General features: G+C 44.6%; 1 protein-coding gene across 5 annotated transcripts in view; it reads right to left on the reverse strand.

Moving 5' to 3' along the window:
* The window catches only part of Herc4 (HECT and RLD domain containing E3 ubiquitin ligase 4), a 118,770-nt gene that overhangs the window by 40,041 nt on the left and 54,327 nt on the right, over nt 1–24,402 (reverse strand). For all 5 annotated transcript variants that reach the window (XM_077648201.1, XM_077648200.1, XM_077648204.1 and 2 more), the window contains 5 exons: nt 23,091–23,259; nt 11,660–11,849; nt 7,120–7,169; nt 3,559–3,603; nt 589–648 (listed from right to left, as the gene is read on the reverse strand). In XM_077648201.1, the coding sequence (XP_077504327.1) occupies nt 589–648; nt 3,559–3,603; nt 7,120–7,169; nt 11,660–11,849; nt 23,091–23,259 (514 nt within the window). The remainder of the gene's footprint in view (nt 1–588; nt 649–3,558; nt 3,604–7,119; nt 7,170–11,659; nt 11,850–23,090; nt 23,260–24,402) is intronic.

Below are 24,402 nucleotides of genomic sequence, written 5' to 3' on the forward strand. Positions count from 1 at the left end.
CCAGCAGTCAGAGGCAAATGGAGGTACAAGGCGATAAAGCAGCATCCTCGCATGCGGCCCGGCTGAGTAGAATAGCCAATGGTTCGGTAGTTTCGGATTCTGGCGTGCACCGGCAGTTACCGGAAGTTTGCTCTCAAAGGCCGTTCATACGGGAAATTGACCACCGGTACAAGCAAGCTGGATAACTTTTTTCTTACCGAAAGCAGTTTACAAACGAATTACTGACTTTTTTTTTCCACAACTCACTCACCTTTTGCAGTTTCATGCGGCGCCGCGGCCGTGTCGATCTTCCCCAAGCCTGCCCTGCGCACTCCCACGTGCATGCTTGCGTGCTTGCGCAACAGGGAGCGCAAAATATGAGAGTAAAAAAGTTTTTCAAAAATCCGGGTAAAAAGTTGGGGATGTGCAAATTATGCAGGTAAATACGGTAGGTGTTTTTTTTCTGCAACTTAACAATGTATTTAAATACCTCCATTTAGACTTGCAATGACAGCAGAAAATATGCTATATACTAGTGGAAAACCCGTAGGTCTATCATTTGATCCTGTCAGGCTAAAGAAAAATAAAGTGGCCTGAAGGCCATCTCACTGTGTTGAGCTTGGCCAGGACGTCAAGGGCCAGTTTGAGGTGTCCATGGTTCTTCTTTGTCTGGAACGACAGCACCTTCACAGACATGTTTCCCCTGCATACACACCACCTACCAGAAACCAGCCTTGGCTTCACTAGGACTAGTGCCACAACGTGGCATGACAACTTATCAAAATAATACTTGCTCCAACGTACAACCTTTGTCTGTAAAGTTCTGAGACTGAGTCCATTAAAAAAAATGCGTTTAACATTGAAACCATTTGTGCAGCAGCCCTTCGCAATAGTCTCCCTTGCAGTCTATACACAGCTTCCAACGCTTCTTCAGGTCTTGGAAACAGTTGTAAAATTCTTCTTTTGGCAGGGCTGCCAGCTCCTTTGTCGTGGCGTTTTGAATCGCCTCCACGCTCCCCATTCAGCGACCTTTTAGGGCTCTCTTCACACGAAGAAACAGGAAAAAATCACATGGGGAGAGGACAGGCAAGTATGGCGGATGGGGAAGTACAGTAATGCTGTGCTTGGTGAGAAATTTTGTCACGCTGAGAGCAGTGTGCAGCCTTGCGTTATCGTGGACAGACAGAAGGCTCCATTGTCCAGATGCCCATAAGTCAAGGCGACGGCGTCGCAGTGCATCAAGCATGCGTTGGAGCACGCGGATAAAAACCTGATTCACCATCTGTCCTTATGGGACGAACTCATGGTGTATAACACCGCTGGCATCGAAAAAACTATCAGCATCGTCTTTGTTTTGGTCTTTTGTCACCGCACCTTTCTCGACGCCGGAGAGCATGTGGACCGCCATTTGGTGCTCTGCCTCTTTGTTTGAGGATCGTATTGAAAACACCATGTTTCGTCTTCAGCAATGATGCTGTAGACGAATGCAGCATCCTTCTCTGCCTCGGAGAGCAAATCAGCCCTCACTGATGCCCCCGTGTCCTTCCAGTCCTGTGTGAGGGAGTGCGGCACAAGTCTGGCATTCAGCTTTTGTTTCCCCAAGTTCTCACGCAAAATTTGGTGGCATGTTGTCTTACTAATGTCGAGAGCATCTGATAGCATGTCTTGCTGTACAATATCCCTGATCCGAGCCACGTTGTTTTCATTCCGTGAGTTTGAAGGGCGCCCCTGCCTTGTGTCGTCTTCCACCGAACTGACGTTCTCTCTGAAACGAACATCTTGTCGGTGCCATAAGCGTCACGAAGGAGCTCATACGTCTGTGTGGCTGTCTTGCCAAGCTTCACATAGAATTTTATGTTTACACACTGTTAGAGGTGGACATCCATCTCTCCACATTCACTCACAGTAGAATGCGCATACAACTAGTGACAACATATTTTTCTACATGTAGTGCCATCTAGCGGCTGCCATAGCAATTAACATAAATAGTTCAGGTTAGTCCGAAAAGATGGCGCTACACATACGGACCAACATTTGTTTTAGGGTATCAATTCTAGAGAAGATAATACATATAGACACGTGTAAGGGCCGCACCTTGTTTTCCAGAAGGAAATGTTAGAAAAAAAATAATATCCGTATCCGTGTAAGGGCCGCACCCATACTTTCCAAACGACCCATGCGGGAATAGCCTTTGAAATGCATGTGCCGTGGCCTCCGCGATCAGCTCTGGCTGCGAGCAACGACGCGCTTCATTGCGGAGGCGACGCATGCGCACAGGAGTGTCCAAGTGCCGCCCACGGATGGCGCCACAGGCTACGGCTCGTTATCATCATCGTCAACTTTTTCCTCCGCCACAAACTCCCGCCAGCTCCCACTATTCATATCGGCATCAGTATCACCAGCTCTAGCGTTTTGTTGCTGTCAAAGGCACGGGTGTTAGTTGTAACTTTCGCGTACTGCCGCAAAACGTTGTAGTTTTAGCGGTTTTAGCACAATAAGAGAAGCACCTTAATAGCTACATGGCTGGGAGCTTGCTATCGAACACGGCAAGCAAGCGGCGGGCAGGAAATTAGACGTCGCCGAGAAGTGTGTCCGACGATGGTGCAACCAAAAGGATACATTGAGGAACACAAGCTGCAAAAAGCGCGCTTTCTGAGGCAAGCCGTGCAAGTTTCCTGAACTGGAAGAAGAGCCGCTCTGCTAAGTGATGGAAGCGCGGAACGACGGCTACGCGTTGACAGCGGACGTGCTGCGCGACTTCTTGTGGGATGAGCGTGCACCGGAGCACAGCACCAGTTTGGAGTGGGAATACACCGTGAGTGGCGATTGAACGTAGAATAAATGCCGCTGATTTCCTGATTGGTATGTTTTTACTTTAAAAAAAGTTTTCTTTTAGTAAATCGTGTGTATGGTCCACACACCAAAAATTGGCCCTCAAATGAGGAAAAAATGTGCGGCCCTTACATGCGTTTGTACGGTAAATCAGTCTCGGAACTTTATGGACAAAGGTCGTAAAATCAGAGGCCATAAGGATACGCTGCTTTTACCACTATGATATTCCGAAAACACAGCCACACACCAGCAATCCCAACTAGTTTTGTGAGTCAACAATAGTTACCCCTGCCAACAGCAGTCATTACTGATCACAGAAAAGAAAAAAACAGATATCTTACTTCTCCACGAGGTGAGGAAGTTAGATAAAAATAGCTGCATTGCCTAAACACACCTTTATGACAGCAACCACTCCATGGCCTACTTAGACCACATCTTTAGTGGTTACCAGGCGAACAAGAGCGTTTTCCTTTACAGCATGCCGTGCCAACAACACCATTAACTGCAAAGAAATTACCTCACACAACTATCACTATGAAATGCCCTCGCACTCTCTCCTTTGCCTACCTACAGGGCTACTTTCAAGGGCTGAATGGTCAAGCGATGGCCACAAACAAGGTCAGACAAGAACTTATGAAATCAAATTGAGTAATCTTATAACAGACACCGCATATCTTTTGAACAAAGACATGTCTCACTATGCAGAAAAACCTTTCCTTCAGCCTCGAGTTTATCATATGTACTCACCTGCATCTCACGGGAGAGAATATAAACTACGCACTCCTTAAATATCTGGAAAAGAAATTAAAAACTTTATAAGACATTAAAATCTGCTTTTGTTTCTGTGGTTTTAGCATATTTTTAGGTGCTCCAGGCTTTTCTGTCACTCAAGACATACATGCCATGCATACAGTATGGATAAATATATAACCTTGATCACACTTAGTGAGAAAAAAGAACATATAAACAAGAACATGTAAACAAAAACATTTAAGCAAGGATATTTAGCAAGAACATGTAGCAGGGAAGCCGCCTAGTAGCCTGGCACAGAACTGCAGCTCAGAATGTGCTTTGACTGCATGTATTATGCCATTAAAGCACTTCTGTGTTCTCTGCTACACAAATGCTATTTGCTACTGAAAAATGCGGAATCACAGACAAAATTCCAGTATCGTGCAGTTCAGCATTCACTTTTTTTAGTTTTAATAATTCTGGAACAAAAAAAAAAAAAAACACTTTTTATTTCAAAATACAGTTGGCAAGCACTAACTTCATTGAATCCAGCTTTTAAGCAGTTTAGTGCCACCTCAATTCCATAATAATATGTACAGCTGTTTACAGCAGCACTATGAATATGACTGACTGAGAAATTTGTCTACAAGCTTCAGAAGTGCCTCTGCATTGTTACTTTATTGCCATGTAACAGGAATTAGTCGTCCACACTGTCTGCCTGCAAGCCAACGAAAAACCTATAGCATTCTAATGCATCAATCATGATATTAAGGTGAACAGTTTAGTGAGTTGATCAATATTCATCATGGAAGGCTGCACAGAAACAGGAAATATGATGAAGCATCGGGATATAAGTCTTTTCACTGTTAATGATTTCACCAACTCCTCATGTACAGTGCTGCTTATTGCAGTGTGCATTTGGAGGGACCGGGCTGCCATGTCTATCCCCAGTACATCTTCACCATCTTGTGCGTCCCTATGCAGTTCTCAGGGATGAATAATGAAGCAAGAATGCATGAATATGAACTCAGCAGCAGGCTAATCCTCATTAAGAGGCCTTTTTTTTTTACGTGTCCTTTACTCTTCATGACAGTGTTTGTTTGGCCCTTCTATGAAACGAATATGGTAGGAAGCCAGTAAAAAGCACCACTTATTCATGCACGAAGAGGTCTGCACATTTGCTGCATAGAATTACCACACTACTGACAAGGAGTTTCCTGCCATAGCTCCTAGCATCTTTAGCAGACAGTGCGCGGACACTCCAGACAGCGCACGGACAATGGATGCTTTCTGACTGCATACTGAATGGCAAGCACTGTAGTTCTGTGCTGAAACGTTAGACTGCTAAGACAATACCACGTGCTATTTACTTCAGTGTACCTACTAACAAGATACGCAGACAGTAGATCCTGGATATATCGAACGGGATCGGGGGAAAAGTTAGATATATAGGTAGATAACTCTATATATAGAACACTCGCAATAGATAGGCCTATGTATAACTTAGAAGCATCAACATGTTGCACCCATTCTATCGGCGCACTTCTGCAGCAATGTCACGCAGTGGCTGGTTCTCTGAAACTAGCCATCACCTATCATAGCAGATCTAATACTGTAATATCTCACTAAAATTGTGGTACTGTTCATTTCTTCAGCAGCAAAGCAGGCCATGCGTAGCTGGCACAAGCCTTCGGTCAACTCTGTTGGCTTCATCGCATGTCAACAGATGTGCTGAACGCGGACTTCCCCGTACAACAGTGGTGTCGAGCTGAAACTAAGTATGCTGGACCAAAGGTTACCAGCAACTACACCTCATATTCCCCTCGTCATACGGTTCTCAACAAATTTACATGACTAGTGCAGCCAGCTGCTGTCCAAGGCAGCGCCGCCAACATGGGTCAGTGAGCGAAACATGATCGCAGAGAGCCATTTGGAGAAGTGCTACTTGCAGGAGCACGATGCTCAGTTTTGATATGGCCAATGTACCACTGAGGAGTTCAATAAATGTGAACAGTATTACTATACTTTTGCACGGAATTTTCAAGGGCACGTTTTGACTGTTCAATATGAACAATAATTTGATATAACCGGGTTCAATACGTCCGAAATAGACTATATATATGCTTCAGGCATTTTTGTAAAAAAAATCAATGAGAAAAGTTTTGACCTAACATTGCACTGGCAACAAATCACAATCAGTTGTTGTCATCATTAATTTGTTCATAAAACTACGTATACAAGCTTTATTTTCCATTAACAATAAGAATAAAGAAAAATAAAAAAGCAGTAATAAGTACAATCTGATGTGATGTGAAAATGACGAATCCAGGCTTAACCTACTCAGATTAATGTGCTCTAAAACAGTTCATTTTCACAAGAATGCTGAACAAGCTTAGGCAGCCGCTTTCTTCCTCTAGGCTTTGACAGGGTTGCTTTGGCCAGTGTGACGTCACTGTGCCACGCCCTAAATTAGAGCGCCACCACTTTCTGCACAACGGTACATTAGGCACAGAGTATGAGCACAGTGCTGCTCAATGCAGGCCCATGCGATGTTAATAACCTGCTGCATTTTATGTCATAATCAGGCATTCCTGAGTTTGTCAAGAACTCGTGTCATTCCTACACATCACTCCAAGTCTTTGAATCAACCGACAGTGATGTTTCATATGGGGAACTTTCCCTACTGCAGGGAATTTGAGAGGTAAAATTTGGTTAAACGAGAATTTTTACGGAGTTTCGGGGAATTTTTAGAACTGAAATCGTCTTTGAGTTTGAAATCGTCAAATTGAGTTTTCAAGCTGCCGCAGGAAAAAAAGGTCCTAAAATAGAAAATTTTGGGTCTGATTAAGGGAATTTTCAGTCACAGCATGAAGCATCATTGCTAAACGAGTCAGTGTAAACAGCTTGCTTGAATTATATGATAAAATTTACACGACAAAATGTGAGGACAAAGAAATTCTATAATACCTCGGGACTTCAAATTAACTGATATCAAATTATCAAGGTTTTACTGTACTGTCTTTGATTCGTACCATCCTCCGCACTGTCATTTACTCAGTGTAGACCATTGACTAAAGCAGTTTTTTCACATCTGGCATTCATTTATCGCAGAACTTTTTGCAACTACTTTACACTACAACAAAGCTTTCTTATGCAATTACTATTCTGCACACTTTAAATCCAATTCCTTCAGATTATATACACGAGTTGAAACTGCGTTAAGGCATACTGTTATAGTGTCGCAGATCAGTCATATATGCAGGCAGCATTTCATGGCTGGGCCACCCACAAGCACCCTTCCCATTTTTGTAATGTAATCATTAATCAAGAAGCACTGAACACCTTTTACTGTGGCCAGACACATTTTAACATATACCTAGAGGTCTGATTTGCTGTTACTCCCACAGTTAGGCACAGCACAGGAGTCTTGCATTCCATAACACAAGGTGCTGCCTCTTTTTGCCAGTGTTCTTTTTTCATGTAGTAATATTAGTTGGCGATTGGTTCACGGTGTAAAAAGAAAACTTAACAAACCAAGCAGAAAAGAAGACTACTGAACATTAAAATAGTTCTCACTGCCAAGAGGTCTTCAAACTGGGCTTGAGTCAAAAGGGACCACCATTTACCTGAAGAAGGAACAAAATGTTGAAAAGATCATTTTCAGTATGACAAGTCAATTAGTTTCAACCAAACTACTCTTAGCTGCCTCTAAGTTATTGCCGCAACTTGTGGTACTACCAGGTGAGAATAGAATAATTTTGTAGAAATGGCTATGTGGCCTACACTTTCGGAATTTTGCATCCACTCATACCTGTAATGCCCCTCACAGCTGTGATACGAACCACTGAGAAAAACTGAATGGAGAGTAAGAGAAAGACAGCGAGCATGTCCCGATATAGCAGCAAAAAAATATGAGCACAGTGTCCTCAGTGGTCACTCCATGAACCACTAAGCAAGGTGCCACAGAGGGCGTCAAGCACATTTGCTAGGGGTGTGCAAATACTGAAATTTACGAACACAAATCAAATACGAATGCAGTTAAACCTCGATGTAACGAACTTCAATGTAACAAAGTATTCCAGTTTTCATAACTTTACGTCCATAGAACACCGTGTATTTTTAAGCTTCAATATAAAGAAGTAGATTTTACCGCACTTTCAATGTGATGAAATTTTACTGTCAGCTGGAAACTAACCAAAGGAAAAAAATTGTACCACGGGCGCGAGTGGAGCAAAGCACGTACGTAATATGGGCGCCGCCCGGCTCTCACATACACAGCGCAGAGGCAGACGCAAATACGACAACGATCATAGAGGCGAGCGCGCTGCTTGCAGTGCCATCTGGGGTAGTACGGGCGAGGCTAGCACCAGCGTCTGCGCAGCCTTGCCAGCCTGCCAAGCCAGCCCGCAGTTTTCGCTATCTCAACCAAAATCGGTGCCGAATGCGACGCGCTGCCTGTCCTCAGAGGCAACGCACAGCGGTTATTGCGTTTACAGATGCTCAAAGCTTGATAAAAGGACTGGAAAGGTCAGTGCCATTGGCACAACTGTCGGCTGTACAGCCCATCGCTCCCTCGCTCTTTAATCAGACGATGCGTGCAGGTGCAGAAAGATGCGTGTACGGCGGAAAGCATGATAAGCAGGGCGAGCCTGTTTTCATTTCATTAGTTAGTTACAGGAGGACACTCTTCTCGCTCTCACCAACATGGAGAAAGAAAGGAGAGCAAGGGGAAGGGGAGGGGGGCAAACTGTGTGGCCCGCCGCAAGGCCACCGCCGGTGGCCACAAGATCGCAGCGGTGGAAGCGGCAGAATGGGTTGTGTTCGTAGTGTGCTCAGGGCACTTAAAAGAAAACGATGACAGTAAAACCAGAACTCAAAACTGGTGTGTCATCCCTGTCACCCGCGAGGTGGTTGGCACGATACGACGTGGTGAGGCGGCTCACGAGGTCGCAATATAAGCAAGATGCACGTAATGCCATTGCTGCTGGCAAAGCAAGGGAGAAGTAAAGGACTATTGTAATCACAAATAAAGGTTATTCCCATGAGTTATCTGCAGCACGTTTTTGGTGGATTCTTAGCATGCTGAGAGACTAATTTTGATGTAGTGAAACTTCCTTATTATGAAGTAAACTGCCAATTTTATCGACTTCGTTAAACCGAGGTTTAACTGAAGAAAAAATACCTTCAAATATCGAATATCTGTGCAGTATGAAATAAAATTTCAAAAAAAAAATTGGCAAATGTCCTTTTCAAAATAGCGCATAGTTATCTCAAGAGCAATAAACAAACCTAGACTGACTCAGCACCACACACACACACAAAAAAAATAACATGACATCCACAGAAATATACAGTAAAATCTCGGTGATACGAATCTCCCAGGGTCGCGAAAAAAATTCGTACCATCAAAACAAACGAGGTTCGTATGCAGAAGCATAGAAAATACATTCACACAGATCAGTTTATGGCTGACGGGATTTATTTACAGCCATGAAGCCATAGCTCGCTACTCGCGGTGCATACAGCACGGCTGGCCACGCTTAGTGCTCGAGGGTGTTGACGCGGCTCGCGCATTCATATCGTCTGTAGTGGCGCGAGAGAGAGTTCTGAACACCTGGAATTCCGCACAATGCGCACAATGTACTCAGATCAGGGAATTTTACGAATTCGTATCATTGCGAAATTTGTATCAGCCATGTTAGTATCACCGAGATTCTACTGTATACTGCTTGTTTAGACAGCATAGCAGTAAGCAGCCTGTACAGTGTCATGCACAATTAGAAACAAGGTGAAAAGCATGAATGACACATAACTAGCATTACCTGAAGGTCGAGCTATTAAATAGTGATATAATTGTAAATCCTAATAGCAAACATTTTGTCCAGAAGCAAAACAAGTCTTTAATGCAAGCATGTTTCAGCTCCTATCTTTTTTTTTTAGCAGTCTGCCATGACATTTAGTCTAATATTAGTGCATGCTGTGACCACGGAGTAGGTATACAGCTTCTTCTAGGTAAAAACCCCGTTGATACGTTCTGTTTTAATTGCGGAGAAAAAAAGTATTATCCGAGAAAACGTATCATCCAAACCACCTGATATCGAGAAATATAACTGTTGAATGAGGTAAAAAGACATTTATTGACAATTTCACTTTATAAAAAATGTCGATGGGCATTTCTTGGCACAAGAGCTGAACAGATCCTATTCTAGTTCTCACTGAATTCAGCCCGCATTCGCGCTGTCTTTAGCGCGGAAGGAAATTCGTAACACATCCGGTCCGTCGACTGCAGTGACAAAAGCAACCAAAATCTCTTCCGTGTCATTTTTGGATGCTTCGCCCCTTTGCACCCAAGTACAGTGGGAAAGCCATCTCGGCAACGTCGCAGTATTTCTGCTTTTTAAGCTGCGTTTGCCAGACCCGGCCTGTTCGTATATAAGTGCACCGCTGTAGTTCGTAGGAGATTCGCCTCCTTTACCTTATGCACTGCGAAGAAACCTCAGCATTTCTCCTTTTTATATCGCGTCCCCCCAGAAACGGCCGTCACAAATGCTAGCGCAGTTTTTATTTTTGTTCTTGGTGGAGTTGGTGATTGTGCCTCGCCTTGTAGCATCGAGGCACTGCAGAGAAATTACCACGGCAGGTGACTGCCGGAAAAAACATGTCGCGTGCCCTCTCGTTCGACCCACTTCTATGTTTGCACAAGTGGAGTTGGTCAATAAACGTATTATACGACCATAATTTGTTGAAATTTTAAACATAGTAGCCGGGAAATTGTGTTTTCCAAGCACATATTAACCGGGAAAAATATAGTGTAACTCTATGGGATATTTTTAATCGCCGCGATTTTCAGCGTATGGAGCGGTATATTGTATGAACTGGGAACGTATCAAAGAGGTTTTACTGTATACAGCTTGTTAAGAAACCTTAAGTCAAGAATATGATGCCACACTGCTCTTATCACTCACTGCATCACACAGGAACCTTGGAGAAATTTGTGTCTACAACAAATACGCCTACTTATGCATTCTTCAATTCTGCCAAATGTTTCAAGACAAGCTCAGACTGTGAGCAATAGTTTTTGCTAAGTCCAAAATGTGGTGTCAGCTGAAAAAATACAAACGCATCTCAAAAGTAAAATCTGAAGCCATGTAGCATTTTCAAGAGTAATATGACAGCAGAAAGTTGCTTGAAAGGGCTGGTGCTGAATTTTTAAGACAGTAGTAATGGCGACACATGGAGGCGCTCGCGTCCACTCGTGTCCTCCTGTGGGTTACCTCTCAGTCTTCAAGAATGTTGTTGCCCATGCAAACTGACTCTTCTTTTTTCAAGCGGTGTGTGCATTCGTTCGCGCCAGACCTGCGGCCGTGTCGCACTGTCTGGTATCGTGATGTGAAGCGGTGCGGACATGACAAAAGCCAGACCGTAGCCCAGATACAGTCTAATATCGCTTGGAAGCAGCGAATTCCGCTAATTTTAAAGCTGATTTTTGGCAGAAAATTTTTTTTTGAAGTTCATGAATTTTTATGACTGCTCGATTGTTCAGACCATTTTCTGGGTCCCGCCAAGTCCGAAAAATCGCTCGGTGACTGTATACATTCTGGCATGACTTATCTTACTCCAACATAGTTACTCCTCACATCAGTGCATGCTTGAACGATTATTACTAGTTTTTTTGAAAGATATCTTTTTAAGTTCCTATAAGACAGTGTGAGCACAGTTGCCAAATAAAAGGTCATACATTGTGGCACCATATTAGGGCAATCACATTTCTTGTATTTTGATCAGTTAAAGTGAAGGCTGTGGTCAAACGGTAGACTCATATTCAGTGCCACTCTTGATCACGTAACAGAATGATAAAGGCACTGAAAAGTTTTCATGCAAGCAAGCATTAATGAAGCACAAAACTGGTTCAGGTGGAGGGGTGGATTTATGGTCAATGCCTGGAGGAGGAAAGTTAGGAAACGCAGTCCTATTCACACATATCATTTTCTGAACTGTTTTCACACACAAAAAAATAGGTGCAGTGGAAAATTTAATGATGCTTGTGTGGGGGGACTGTCCCCTCTATTTAATCTGCCAACAGAGGAGAGCCACAAACGAAAATGACAGCTCTTACTAATGACTTCAGCAGCACGTGCGCCAAGGCGGGAGATGCAGAGGCAGTATTTGCCCAGTAGGGTTTCCAGGTAGCGACTTGGGTCTCTAAAGAAGTGGCAGAGTGGCAGCAGCAGCAGGACACGCATTGCCTCAATGTCCGAGGGACCTGTGGCTAGGCCCTTGACCATCTCCTCAAGGCATGCAGCCACCTGCATCAGGGCAAACCACAGCTAACGCACTCGCACACAATCAGCAGGTGTAGTCTGCCACCAAAAGCTGCACGGGCAGCAGGTGCTTGCATCAATCTGTATTGCCTGCAAAAACTCAATTCTCCCTTTTTTCCATGTGTCAACCTTCTTCGAATGATAATATTAGCTCAATTTCTTACACACTTCATTTTTGTTTATGTACCCTTGTATGCCTTTTTTTTTCCTGCCCAATGTTCCCGACAAATATTTACCCTGGTCAATGAAACTGTATGCAGATAAGCCTTACTCTGCTGTGTTTAGAGTGTACTATCGGGGACAAAAGTCTCCAGACCACCCCGCACGGTCGCCGGAGCAGCAGCGAGCGCATCGCCACGCGCTCTTGCGGTGATGCGCCTGGTTACGAGACCGACGCTGCGTGCATGCACGTCCTTTCTTATCTGTGAGCATGTTGGCTGACTAGCTCGGAGCCGCCGCTGATCGGTTGTCAGGGGCGCGCCGGCAGGGGCCGTTGCTGCAGCAGCATGCTGCAGACTCATTGGCGCTTACAGGCGCGTGTCGCTTGCTTGCCCATACGCTTGCACATGCCTATGATAACGCTTGTCGCTTGTCTTCACCACTTTTCCGGCCATAATAAAGCAGTAAAGAGAGGATTACAAAGCCGCAAGCAGCGCATTTAGAGCGGCAGCTGTGCGCTGCTGCCTCTCAACATTTGAATGGTCAGACAAGATGATTCAAACTTGAGCGAGCAATGAGCATCACCCATATACAATGAGGAAAATAAAACCGGGTAATGTTGTGGAGTGGGGAAAAATAAATTAGGACGCTTAAGCCTCGCCTTAAGAGTCGATGCAATAGTGCCTTCTCCTCTTTTTTTTCTTTCTCATTTATTTATTCCAAAGCACCAATTACCAATCAATATCTAGGTTACACTTTATGACATACTGCAGTAGCACATACTCATTGACATGCACAAGATTTGTTTCAGTACAATGAAGCCCCATAACATCACCTTTTCATTCCGTGCATTATTTTTGACATTAATTACTTTAGTTACTAATTACCATAACATCAGTACACATCTCCAATACACGTTACGAAGTCATAAACACCACAAAGTGTCCACTAGGCGCCCATCTAACACGTTTGAACAAAAGGCCCTTTGTGCATGACGGATTTCGTGATGCGACCTGGTTAAGTTGCACTTGAAGCCTGTCAGGATAGGTGTAATACTTCTATGAAATAAAGAAAAAAAACGTTTGTGGCTTTTGCGTAGTGTGCCTGCCTGGCATGCAGAGGTCAGAGTTCGACCACCGATGCCGGCTAATTTTTTTTGTAGCGAAAGCTACATTTGGCCACAAACTTGCAGTTTTGTGGTGCTCGCAGTTCCACCGTGATCGCACCGCACCACGTGACCAACCATGTGACTGGTCACGGGACCAGCTGCGTGACGAACCATGTGACCAGCCATGGTGCCACCTATGCCTTAGCTTTCACTACGTATATCTTGGCATAGCCGAGCTAAGCCACTGCCATTTGTTTTTTTCAGCTTCCTTTGAAACTTCTGCTTTTTTCACGACTGACACACGGCAATGGACGATGGCGCCGGGTTTTCAGCAGAACTATCACGTAATATTGGCAAGAAGCTGCGCGGCCGTAACTAACGTCTGCATGGGCTATCAAACAGTCAATTCGTGCATGAGACATCGCTAGCCCAAACACGTGTTGCCTAATTGTTTCAGGTGCTGCGCGCTTGGTAGTCATCCTTAACGGTAGTGCCATATCTTAAAATCACCAGAAAAATATGTGGTTGGACTAAATTGCTGTATGCAGTAATTTGAGGAATCAGAAATAATATGGATTGGATGTGCTTTATTCACAATTGGACGAATGTACGCAAGGCACAAAAGAAAACTAGTGGCTTGTGAAATGTCTCTGCAAAGCGATCACTTGCGCAATCCGCCGCGGCATTGAGTTGTAGAGCAATGTAATCACATCCGGTCGTCCACGTAATACCTCCCATTCCTCCTTCACTGCTTCCCATAAGGAGTCAGCCGTAGTGGGAACATCACGGTGGGTGCCGAGTTGTTCTTCGAGTACGCCCCATACATTTTCTATTGAGTCTAGGTCAGCTCCTTTGGGGAGCCAGTTTAGCTGGCGCACTACGTAGCAGTCGAGGAGGGCTGTCACTTTACAGGCTGTGTGAACTGGACTTCTGTCCTGTTGGAACTGAAGGTCACCATCAGGGAAAGGGCCGTCAAGAATGAATGGCAACAGGCAAGGAGTGATAATTTTGCAGTATTCTTCTGAGGTAAATGGCCCTTCGATCCGACCAAGCGGGCCAAGCCCTTCCTTGACCGCCCCCCACACGTTTACAGTGCACCACTCACTGCAAAAAGTGTTTTGAGTGTATTCCAGGAGGTAGCTAGGTGTAGAGAAATAAGAAAAGTGATGTTTCATCTCAGTAAGGAAGATATGTTATACTTAAAGGGAGGAAATAGCAAAGCAATCATTAAAAAAAAAAAGATTCGACACAAGGTGGAAAGGCCCAGACACGACACATGCAAAGACTATTACTGAGGCGTAGTGAAGGGAACATATTTTCGCCAGTATTCAACAAGCATGCCCACATACAAAACCAAAGGACAAGTTAGGTTGAATAACAAAATTAACTCTGCTTTACAAAATGCACCATGGGTGTACTAGGAAAGTTATCACATCTGTATCTTGCTTAATGCAATATCAGCGCGCGTTATAGAAGCCTAGGTGGCCGAACCTACTCTGACGCCTGCCATATTTCAAGTAATATGCAAGATGCACCCGCATGGTCGTGTTACCAAATCCTTGTGTATTAGAGTAAAATTATGTGATATTAAAATTGAAATCAAAAATAATCATGGAAAGCGGCAGCGCGAAGCAACAAGGACGAAAAGACACGAGAACATAGGACAAGCACAGGACAAGCAGTACAAGCGAGAACAAAGGGCAAGTTCTCGTGTCTCCCTTTCGTCCTTGTTGCTTCACACTGCCGCTTTCCATGATTATTCACCAACTAGCCCGCACTAAGATATTAATCAAAAATAAGTTCGCTTTGACAGGCAAGCTCTAGTACTTTAAGGACGAAGACACAGCTTTACCCAAATCCCAAATTAGAGATGCATATAATTTGGGCATGGCATAAGGAAGAAGACAAAAAATCAGCTCAAAGGGAGATACTCAGTAGAGAACATATTACCTATATTTCACAAAAAGCTGTACGAAATAGACAAATTAGTCACAAAGTTCTTTAGGCCGTCAATACTAGAAATTTGCTGAAAATTCGCGGAAAGGAGAGTGTCCGTGTCTAAAATTTTATTCACGAACAGGGTAGGAGAACCTTCGAACTGAGCGTTTGTTTAGACATGCACCTTCTGTTCAGAAAATGCTTTGTTTTTAAATAAACACACGTTTTCTGCAGCAGACTTAAGCGTGCTCAACTGCAGTTGAGTGGTCACCACGCATGCTGTTGGAGGTCCCAGCGAGTGCTGAAAGTCGATTCGTCTCAGAAGACAACTTCGCCCCAGTCTTCCATTGACCACTGCTCAACAGCTTGGGCAAAGGCCAACCTTTCTTTGCGCTGTTTTTCTGTCAGGTGGAGCTTATGGGCTACAACGCAGCTCTGGAGACCTGCTTCCTGCAGTCTCCTCCATATCGTCTTGCATGAAACATTGAGAGCAACAGCGTCCTTTAGTTCTTTTGCACTGAGGAATGGGTCGGCAACTACCGCAGCCACAATTAGTCTGTCCACTTCTTGTGTCGTTGCCCTTGGTCTGCCGCTGCGTTGGGCGTCACTTAGCCTCCTTTCATCATTTTTATAGGCTTTTCGCAGGAAGCGGCAGTAGCAAGCAGTTCGTCAATCAGCAAGGGAGACGAAGCGAAAGTCAGAGAGCCGATGACTCGTATTTCCAAAAGGATTACCGAGGTGAAAGTAATGAGGAAAAAAATGCGTGTTCGTTGTGTCATTCTGGATCAGTGTCATAGCGAATAGTTAAGCGTTCCAAGAAGGAAAAAGAGAAACCAGTGCAGCTATCTGACATGTGCACGGTGTAGAATTTGAAGGGTGGCTGGGACATCCAAGTGGGGCTGCAATACGTCATACGCCTGCTCACGGAAGACTGTGTGGAGAGCAAAAAGCAACGGTACCTCGAGTTCAAAACAAAACGCAAATGCGCCCAGTGTAACTTGGCATCCATCACCATGGCTACAGGAGAGCTCGAGCCTATCCACGAAATTGGAATGCATTTAGTGTCTAGTTTCCTGAACACCAAAACTGGCTGCAGAACAATAAAGCTAAATGACTGCAAAGTACTCATCGAGTTCGCACTGTGAGTAGGGAGTGCTCTTCTCTGACGGCAATCAGTAGAATCTGAAATACAGATAGGGGCATTAACAATAAGAGGTGAAAACACGGTATTTGGCAACAAATTAAGCGTTCAACGGCTCTTCGGCCATTCGTACCAAGGCTAGTTGTGCAGCCGGCTCTTGCAAATGAATCTTGCAAATGTATTGTGCAAATGTATCCTCATCCACATTCAGCGAGAGGCGAATGCTCTCTGTGCAATCTGCAACCTAAAAAGGGTGCTCCATGGCGTGAAACACTCTCCAAAGATGTCGACTGTCCTGCGTAGAGGACCGGCGGGCACACCATGCAGCCCATCCTTGCCTGCCTAGTCGCTTTGCATAGTGCTGTGCACTTGCGGTAGCCCGATGAAGAGCGGGAAGATCCGAGGGGTCATCAGGGTAACGAGGCGCATAATGATCCTCCTGGCAACGAAGAGGCCAGAGATTCAGGGGGTGTGTGTCCGGGTTTGGCTCGTCTTCATTTACAGTAGTAGTAAAAGTGCAAGTCGCAAGAACAGCAGAGAAAGCAGACAGTGCTGAAGACGGGTTGAATGTAGGTAAACGATTGTCTCCGTGTACAGAGTCCCGTGATGTTATGCGTACGCTGCGGCGAATTTTCCGTAGATGCGAAGGAGTGAGAGGTAAAAATAAGGCTGTGATCACTACCCCAAGTATCTGAATCAACAGCCCAACGAAGGATGCCGGGACATAACCACCAAGTCAGATGAATACGGGCCACCTGGTGGGCAGGTAGAGGTATGCGGGTGCTTTAAAAGTTGAAAGGAATTATCTGAAAAGCTCCCTTGGATGTGTGCCCCCCTGGAGGAATCCGATGGGTAACCCCATGAACTGTGTGCACCGTTGAAGCTGCCACCGACAAGGGTAGGGATACCCCAGTGGTGTCTACTTCGTCCATGTCTTTTCTGTGCTGTGTCCAAAACGGTATATGCCACCAAATCGCCCAAGCTTTTACATATCTGCAAAGAAGTGTTGTACCACCTCGGCATGCAACCATCTTTGAAACAGTTATTTTGAATAAGTTTCTCACGGATCAACATAATAAATCCTCTACGAACAAAGAAACGTAGTTGGTACTTCTGGCCCGCATGATAAAGGACGCTCACAAAATGCACAGCACCTAAGCCGATACGGTATCAAATGGTCGCGCTTACATTCACTCATACAAGATGAAATTGTTTCACAGCCCGCATAGACATAAGTTATGCCCGTACAGCTTGTTTTCTATATTTTTATTCGGCCTTCAGCATTACACTGGTTAGTACTCCTCAGTGCGCTCTCAAGTTTACAGCGTCTTGTCTGACCATTCAATTGTGAAGGGGCCGCATCGTGCGACAGGCACTCTGGATATTTCATTGTTTGCGGTGTTGTAATTGTTGCTTTATTTATTTTACACGGCCTTCACACACGCTGCGCTGACAATTGGCGAAGATGAGCGTTACCGTAATCGTGTGCCAACACCAGGGCAATCAAGCGAAAAGCGCCTGTCAATGCCGATGCAGACCGATTCGTTGACGAGTCAGCAGCGTGCCACTGCAGCAACGGCCCCTGCCGGTGTGCCCGAGACAACCGATCAGTGGCGGCTCCGAGCTAGTAAGCCGACATGATCGCAGGTAAGAAAGGACGCGGATGCGCACAGTGTCAGTCTCGTCACCAGGCGCATCACCGCGACAGCGCGCGGCGATGCGCTCGCTGCTGCTCCGGCGACCGTGCGGGGCGGTCCGGAGACTTTTGCTCCTGATAGTACAGCGCATTTGCACTGTGTACTGACTACATGGCTACGATTGTCTGATAATGGTTCTCAGCCTTTCCTTTTGGGAATGAGAATCTCTACAGCAAAAAGAAAAAAATTAAAATTAAGATTTCAACCATATCATACTTGCAATTAGGTTATTTTTCAGCAGTTTTTTTTTTCAACCCGTTATTTTTTATTTTGCACCTCTCACACCAAGGGTCTTGGATATATGCAGATTAAAAATCACAAAATTAGCTATCCCAGTTTAGTAAGTTGTCAAAACACATGAAAGAAGGCCACTTTATGTGCTTCCGCTCTTTGTTACATAACCATTTTTCTTTGTTATGAAGAAGTCTCTCTAGCTTTCCATTTTGTTTACGTCTAAACTGGAAAACTCTATGTTGCTCAAACCAGATGTACAAAAAGAAGACAAAGAGGTCTAACACTGCAACTGCGTTGCTGGCTCTGTTCCGTCGTGTGACAAAACTAGTGCTTCAAATATGCCAGTGCTAGTGCCAAGAGTTTTAAATATTTGTCAAAACAACCTACTGCAAAGGTAAATGGAAATTCTGAAGTATCTGTAAACTCAGGCTGATGAGAACTGTGCACATGAGACAGTGATAGCATGTGTCTTTAAGTGCTTAGTGAGACAATACTCAGGACTGGAATGTTAAGACATCACAAATGCCAAGTCCACCTTACAATGTGCTGATAGCATTATCGAGGCCAACTGCAATGCGCTTTCAGCCACTTTTCGGTGAAGAAACCAGTGAATGCGCCACCCCATGACCAACAGCTCCGGCTCGAAGACAGAGTGAGCAAGCATACCTGGTGGCTTAGCTCCACACTCTTCCTCGCAAAAAAAGGGGTGCTCAGAATCGCGTACAAACTTTTTCCTATTTTTTTTTTATGCAAGAGAGGGGATGGGTGCTTAGAACCACGAAAATACAGCTCTCGATTATAACAGCCCCCTTTTTATTTCCATGAAAATTGAGCCTTGAAATGCTGCCCATGTTACAATCAGACACAAAACCAAAATAACACCATGAAAAGCTCCAGTGTAAATGCTATTACAAGATGCCTGTTATGTTTTGTTGCGCATCTTGGAGAAGTTAGGCCTAACTACTCCGCTATGCTCTTCACTGTTTTCCACTGCCGTCATTTAGCAGAAGCATGATGGACACATTGCTGCTGCTCAAAAACAAAGACTGCTTCAGGGTTTACAGAGGCCTTTAACTATGCATCATGGAGGAATACATGCTGAGATGTGCTGACAGTGAAGAACTATGAAAAGAGCGACATGGAAGCAGATATGAAGGTCACTTCAAGGTTTTGGACAAATTGCGCTTTTTCCAGTTTCACAAACATGAAAATCGAGTGTGTGTGTTCGAAATGGAGGTACATTAGAATGAGTTAATTATGCTACTCAGTAGAATTCAACTGTGGTTTGGATATCGTGACCTGAATAGAAGCGAAGTTCTGGTAAGAATGTGACATGGTAAGAACATGACACAAAGATATTATTTCGACGAGAAACAATGGACTCTTATGAAGCATAGCACTCGAGCTCCAAAGAAAAACACACTAAACATGAAAGTAACACTGAGCTGCATCCACAGCCAAAAGCTCCATGCAACTACCTTCCCGTGGCATTCTTAAATTAAGAGCTCCTTCCATTCCCATTCAAAGTCTGAGAAGCATCTTGCATGAAATTTCGTTGCTGTTACTTTTAATCAATTCAACTGCAGCTATGTCATAAGAGAAAAGCGTTTTCTTTTCCACTATGCGAATTAAAAATGAGGAAAATTCTACTCTTCATGCAATCTTGTTTAGATAACCATTTCACCATTACGAAAACTGACAGGTATCTGCTCCAAATGTAAAAGGTGATTTTTTCTTAATTAGGCAAGCAGGATGAGAATGCAGTTCATAAATAAAATTTAATGCCCATACATTACTTTTTAATAAGAGCAGATGAATAAAATTTAACATCGATACATTCCTTTCTAATTGACAGCAGCAACTAGTGCTTCTTCCGACTATCAAGAGGTTCGCTTATAATCTTGCAACTGCTTATGGGATGCCACTAAATTCTGACTAGTGCTTCAAGCAGCTCATGTTGATGAGTCACACAGATAATGCATTATTCTAAGAAAACAAAATCACCCAAAGAGACATTTAGTTCCGTTCTTGTTGAACTCCACCATACGAAATCCAGCAAGAACAAGATTCCTGAGGCAATAAAATGTTTAACGTTCTCAACAAAAATTCACGAGACAATGTATTTCAGCTCAACAGCCTTCACAGTGTGCCATCCAACAAAAATAAAAATTGTAAATTGTGGGTTTTAATGTCCTGAAGCAACACATGGCTCATGAGAGATATGATAGTGGAGAGCTCCACATTAATTTAGATCACCTGGAGTTCTTTATTTATTATACACTGTCATCACACAGCACACGGGCATTTATGTACAGTGAAACCTCGTTACAGAGAACAAAAAATCGTAAAATAGTCTGCTATAGCCGAAATTTGTAATATAAAATTTCTTCAGAAACGCGCGCAACAGCGGCGCAATTTAGTCATTGAAGAGACAGCAAATCTGGTGAACCTTACAAGAGAAACCGAGAGGCGTTTTCCCAGGTTTGGGCGGCGTTTCGAAGGCGCTCGCGGATATGAAAACCGAGCGCCAGTTAGGTTGGCTTCCCCGCACAACACCGCAAGCGCAAGTTATGCACCGGCTACGGTGGCTTCCCCGCATCGCAGTCGCGTCGCGTGGAAAGCGGTACGTCAGAGCAAAAGCTAAACCCGTTTTCACCACCTCCACGACAGCAGACATGAAGGAAGGATTGTTACTGCAAGCTTACAACCACCTGCGCTGCTGCTTCCAGGGTGCTGCTTCCTGAGGCGTTAACGCGTACTGACTGCTGGACTGCAACCCACACGCCGCTGATGGCGAGTGCGAGATAAAAGTGCAAACCTTGGCGCGCACACTTGCCGCATCACCACCAGTCACTTGTGAAACGCGGCGAAGCCTGCTGCCTGCATCCGAATAGGCACAGTTTGGCACTGGGGAGTTCGATATATGTTTCATGGCCAACTACGTTAGACATATAATGTAGAAATTGCATGCGCTTTTCAAAAATATGTACGAAAAGTTCGATATAGCCAATAATTCGTATACCATGTACGTTATATAGAGGTTTGGCTGTATTCCGCCTCCATGGTTGAGGGTTCGATCCCAGCCGTGGTGGCTATATTTGCCTCCATCACAATACAGCCACCGTGGTCGGGATCAAACCAGTAACCTTTGAATCAACAGCCAAACGCCAAAGCCACTGACCCACTGCGGAGGGTACCACAAAAATTAATGTTTCTGAAGTAGCAGTGTGCAAGTGCTCTGGATGAACGAGTTGCAATGGCCCCTCACCAGGTAGCAAATAGCTCAGGCACTTACGATTATTGTTTCAACATATTACAGCCATGTGCACCGCAAAAGATGGAAAAAGGTGAAATTAAGGCTCGCTCACGCTTCCTCTTGGCATAGCTAATCATTATCTTTCTTTAACCAATCAAGAAACACTGTGAACTAGTTTGGATTACCCATATCACTTTCAGCAGTTCTGGCAGCCTTAAATAACACTGTTAGGCACAGCAAAAAGGCACTGCATTTCTGTAAGCAAGATGTGTACAGTCACAGACAAGCTGGCCTGAAAGAATGAAACGATGAACAAAAACTACTACTGGTGGTTGCATGCAGCTGCTAAACATGAACCTTTACAGAAATATAAACACCAGCTCAAGAGTGCAGAAAAGTGTGCCTGAATAATGGTGTCTTTGACTGGTCGCTCCCGCGATCCGGTTAGGATCTGGCAGAGTGGGAGCCACTCTCGCTCTGAGCGCATAGCGAGACTAGTCAAGCCGAATGGTCAGCGAGTTTTAGAGCGGAAGCGCATGAGGCAGAAGGGGGACGTAACTTCCGGAACCACTACACGGTAGCGCTGCTGATGTCAACAGTCGCCGCACGTAAGGTCCCTTGATTACCTTTAGCCGCACGTGGTCGCACACAGTTTGCATTGCGGTCGCCGCTTAGCCTGTATCGATCGCTACCCTGGCTTTCCGTCCCACGGGACGCTCATTTTTTGAACATCGCCTTGTGGAGAGCACTGCCATCCTTGTCTGAGCTGCTGCTGGAATCGCTGTTGTCATGTGACGGCAACAAAGACCGCGTTCCTAGCGTAGTTATCCGGCCTCTTTTAGACATTTTGCCTAATACAGCGTGGCACCCGCAAAATACAACACAGCAAGAACACTGCTACTGCGTCAAAAGCCTACACTTGCTTATGCCTACGCGCAGGTAACGCCGAGACCTCACACTGCTTTCGCGAAATGGCGGAAGTGGCTCTGTCACGTGGACTCATCTCGGAGCCGCTCTGACTTTTTTCTCGGAGCGCATCAGAGCGCTCTGAGCTGGAGGTGAGTGCTCCCAAAGAACCAGCCGAATGTAGTCAGAGCGGCAGGCTTCGACCAGCCGAATGTGCAGTCGCCTCTCAGAGCGCTCTAGAGTGATCTGAAGCGACCAGTCGAAGACACCATAAGCATAACAGGTGTTAAACAAGCCATAAACCAAGGGCATGCCTTTCTCGCACCATGTATCATAAGCACATTGTAGCACTGAGCACTTCCTGCTTTTGCAAAAGTTTTCAATAATGTTTTGGCTTCTGTCACTAAAGCTTCACAAATGTGTCCTCAAACTGTTATCAGTGCAAGGCCATTCCACTCGAAACAAGATGCAAGCAGCACTCTCACCCTGGTGTCTATCTCATTGGTGGTTCACCCTGACATGATTTCACATAGCCACCAGCAGTTTTTGGTTGTCGTTTCATCGTTTAAGGTTAGCTTGTCTGTGACACTACATCTCAATAGTGTGGGCTGTGTCATTTCTGTGATAATACAAAAAAAGGCTCACCAGAAAAATAGTCTGCTGCTTTGTTCACTATCTACATGCAGTGACTCATAAGCACTTTTCAGTTTGAACGGAGTCACTGAGTGCATCGGCAGGATTGATGAAGCTCTGAGTGAAGTGCATTTCAATATTGAAAGTTACTTACCACTTCTGCTACAGAAGGATTCTTGGCATCATGGATGCATTGGAAGCCATGGCGAGCTGCCTCCAAGTCCACACCAGGGTTGAGCTCACTACAGTTGAAGTGCCCATCATCCTCTTTCAAATATGATGCATTAAGGCAGGCACAGGATGAAAAAACCGTCTCCAAATAGCTGAAAATACACAGAACAGCTATTTTTAGCTAAATACACAATGTGAATAGGATTCATTTTTAAAAAATGCAATCCTGCTTTTGTACAACTGATGAAAACGTTTTATACAATAAAACCTCGTGGATACACCACCTGTTAATTCAGGAATTCTGACGATCCACACTGCCCACATAATAAGATACGTGATTGTCTATGGATGCAAACATGTTTGTTTCGAGGAAGCCAAGCATGCATAGTTAATTAAGGGCAAAGGGTTAGGCCCCATACTTCCTATGTGTTTAAGGTATATCTAAGACTCATTTGCTCAGCAACTGCACCACCTAGCTCATTTGGATTTGTATTATTTTACTTTGTATTCCCTCTTTTTAAGACTGAACTAGAATTTTAAGAGCATTAGCTCTTACTTATCACGTTTCGATATTTTGTGGGGTCTGCTACCACCCTGAGATCACAGTGCCATCTGTGGCAGCAACTACTCATCACGTTTCGAGATTTCGCAGGGTCTGCTACCACCCTAAAATCGCAGCGCAATCTGTGACAGCAACTAGAAAACAGCACATCTCGCATTGAGACTTGTAGAGTCATCTACAAGAGCATTGTAGAAACAACCACCTGCCGCATGCTAATGATCATGTCACGGTCCAATATGGTGGATAGAGGTGGGACTATGCGAGTATGATGTCAGGGGACGAAATGGCAGCATAGTTTTGGTTTCTCGAATCCAAGATGGCGGCCATTAAGATTTGTTGTGCCCTCCCATCTCTTTCCCCTCTCACCCCCTCCCACAAAAATATCCTACGTGTAGGAAAAGTGTCCTGTTACGGGACTGCTGTACATGTATATATTCGTTCTGCTATATATACTCCAACAATAAGGGGCACCCATCTGGGTACAGCTGTGTGCCGAATTTGGTAGGCAGATAAAATCCTATGGGTTGTGGCATAGAATAAAAGCATAATTAAATAATATGTAAACATTGCATACATGCAATTACTAATTGAAGCATTACCATATCGCACCGCAAGCAGAGTTCTAGGCCCACCTTGACCCCCCAAACGAAGCAAATTCCGTTTGAGACGTATCTTGAGGGGGTGTAACTCGACAATGGGTCACGGCCTGTCTCTAGGGGGGCATGTGCGCTCT

Source organism: Amblyomma americanum, chromosome 1, assembly GCF_052857255.1.
Source record: "Amblyomma americanum isolate KBUSLIRL-KWMA chromosome 1, ASM5285725v1, whole genome shotgun sequence".
Lineage (NCBI taxonomy): Eukaryota > Metazoa > Arthropoda > Arachnida > Ixodida > Ixodidae > Amblyomma > Amblyomma americanum.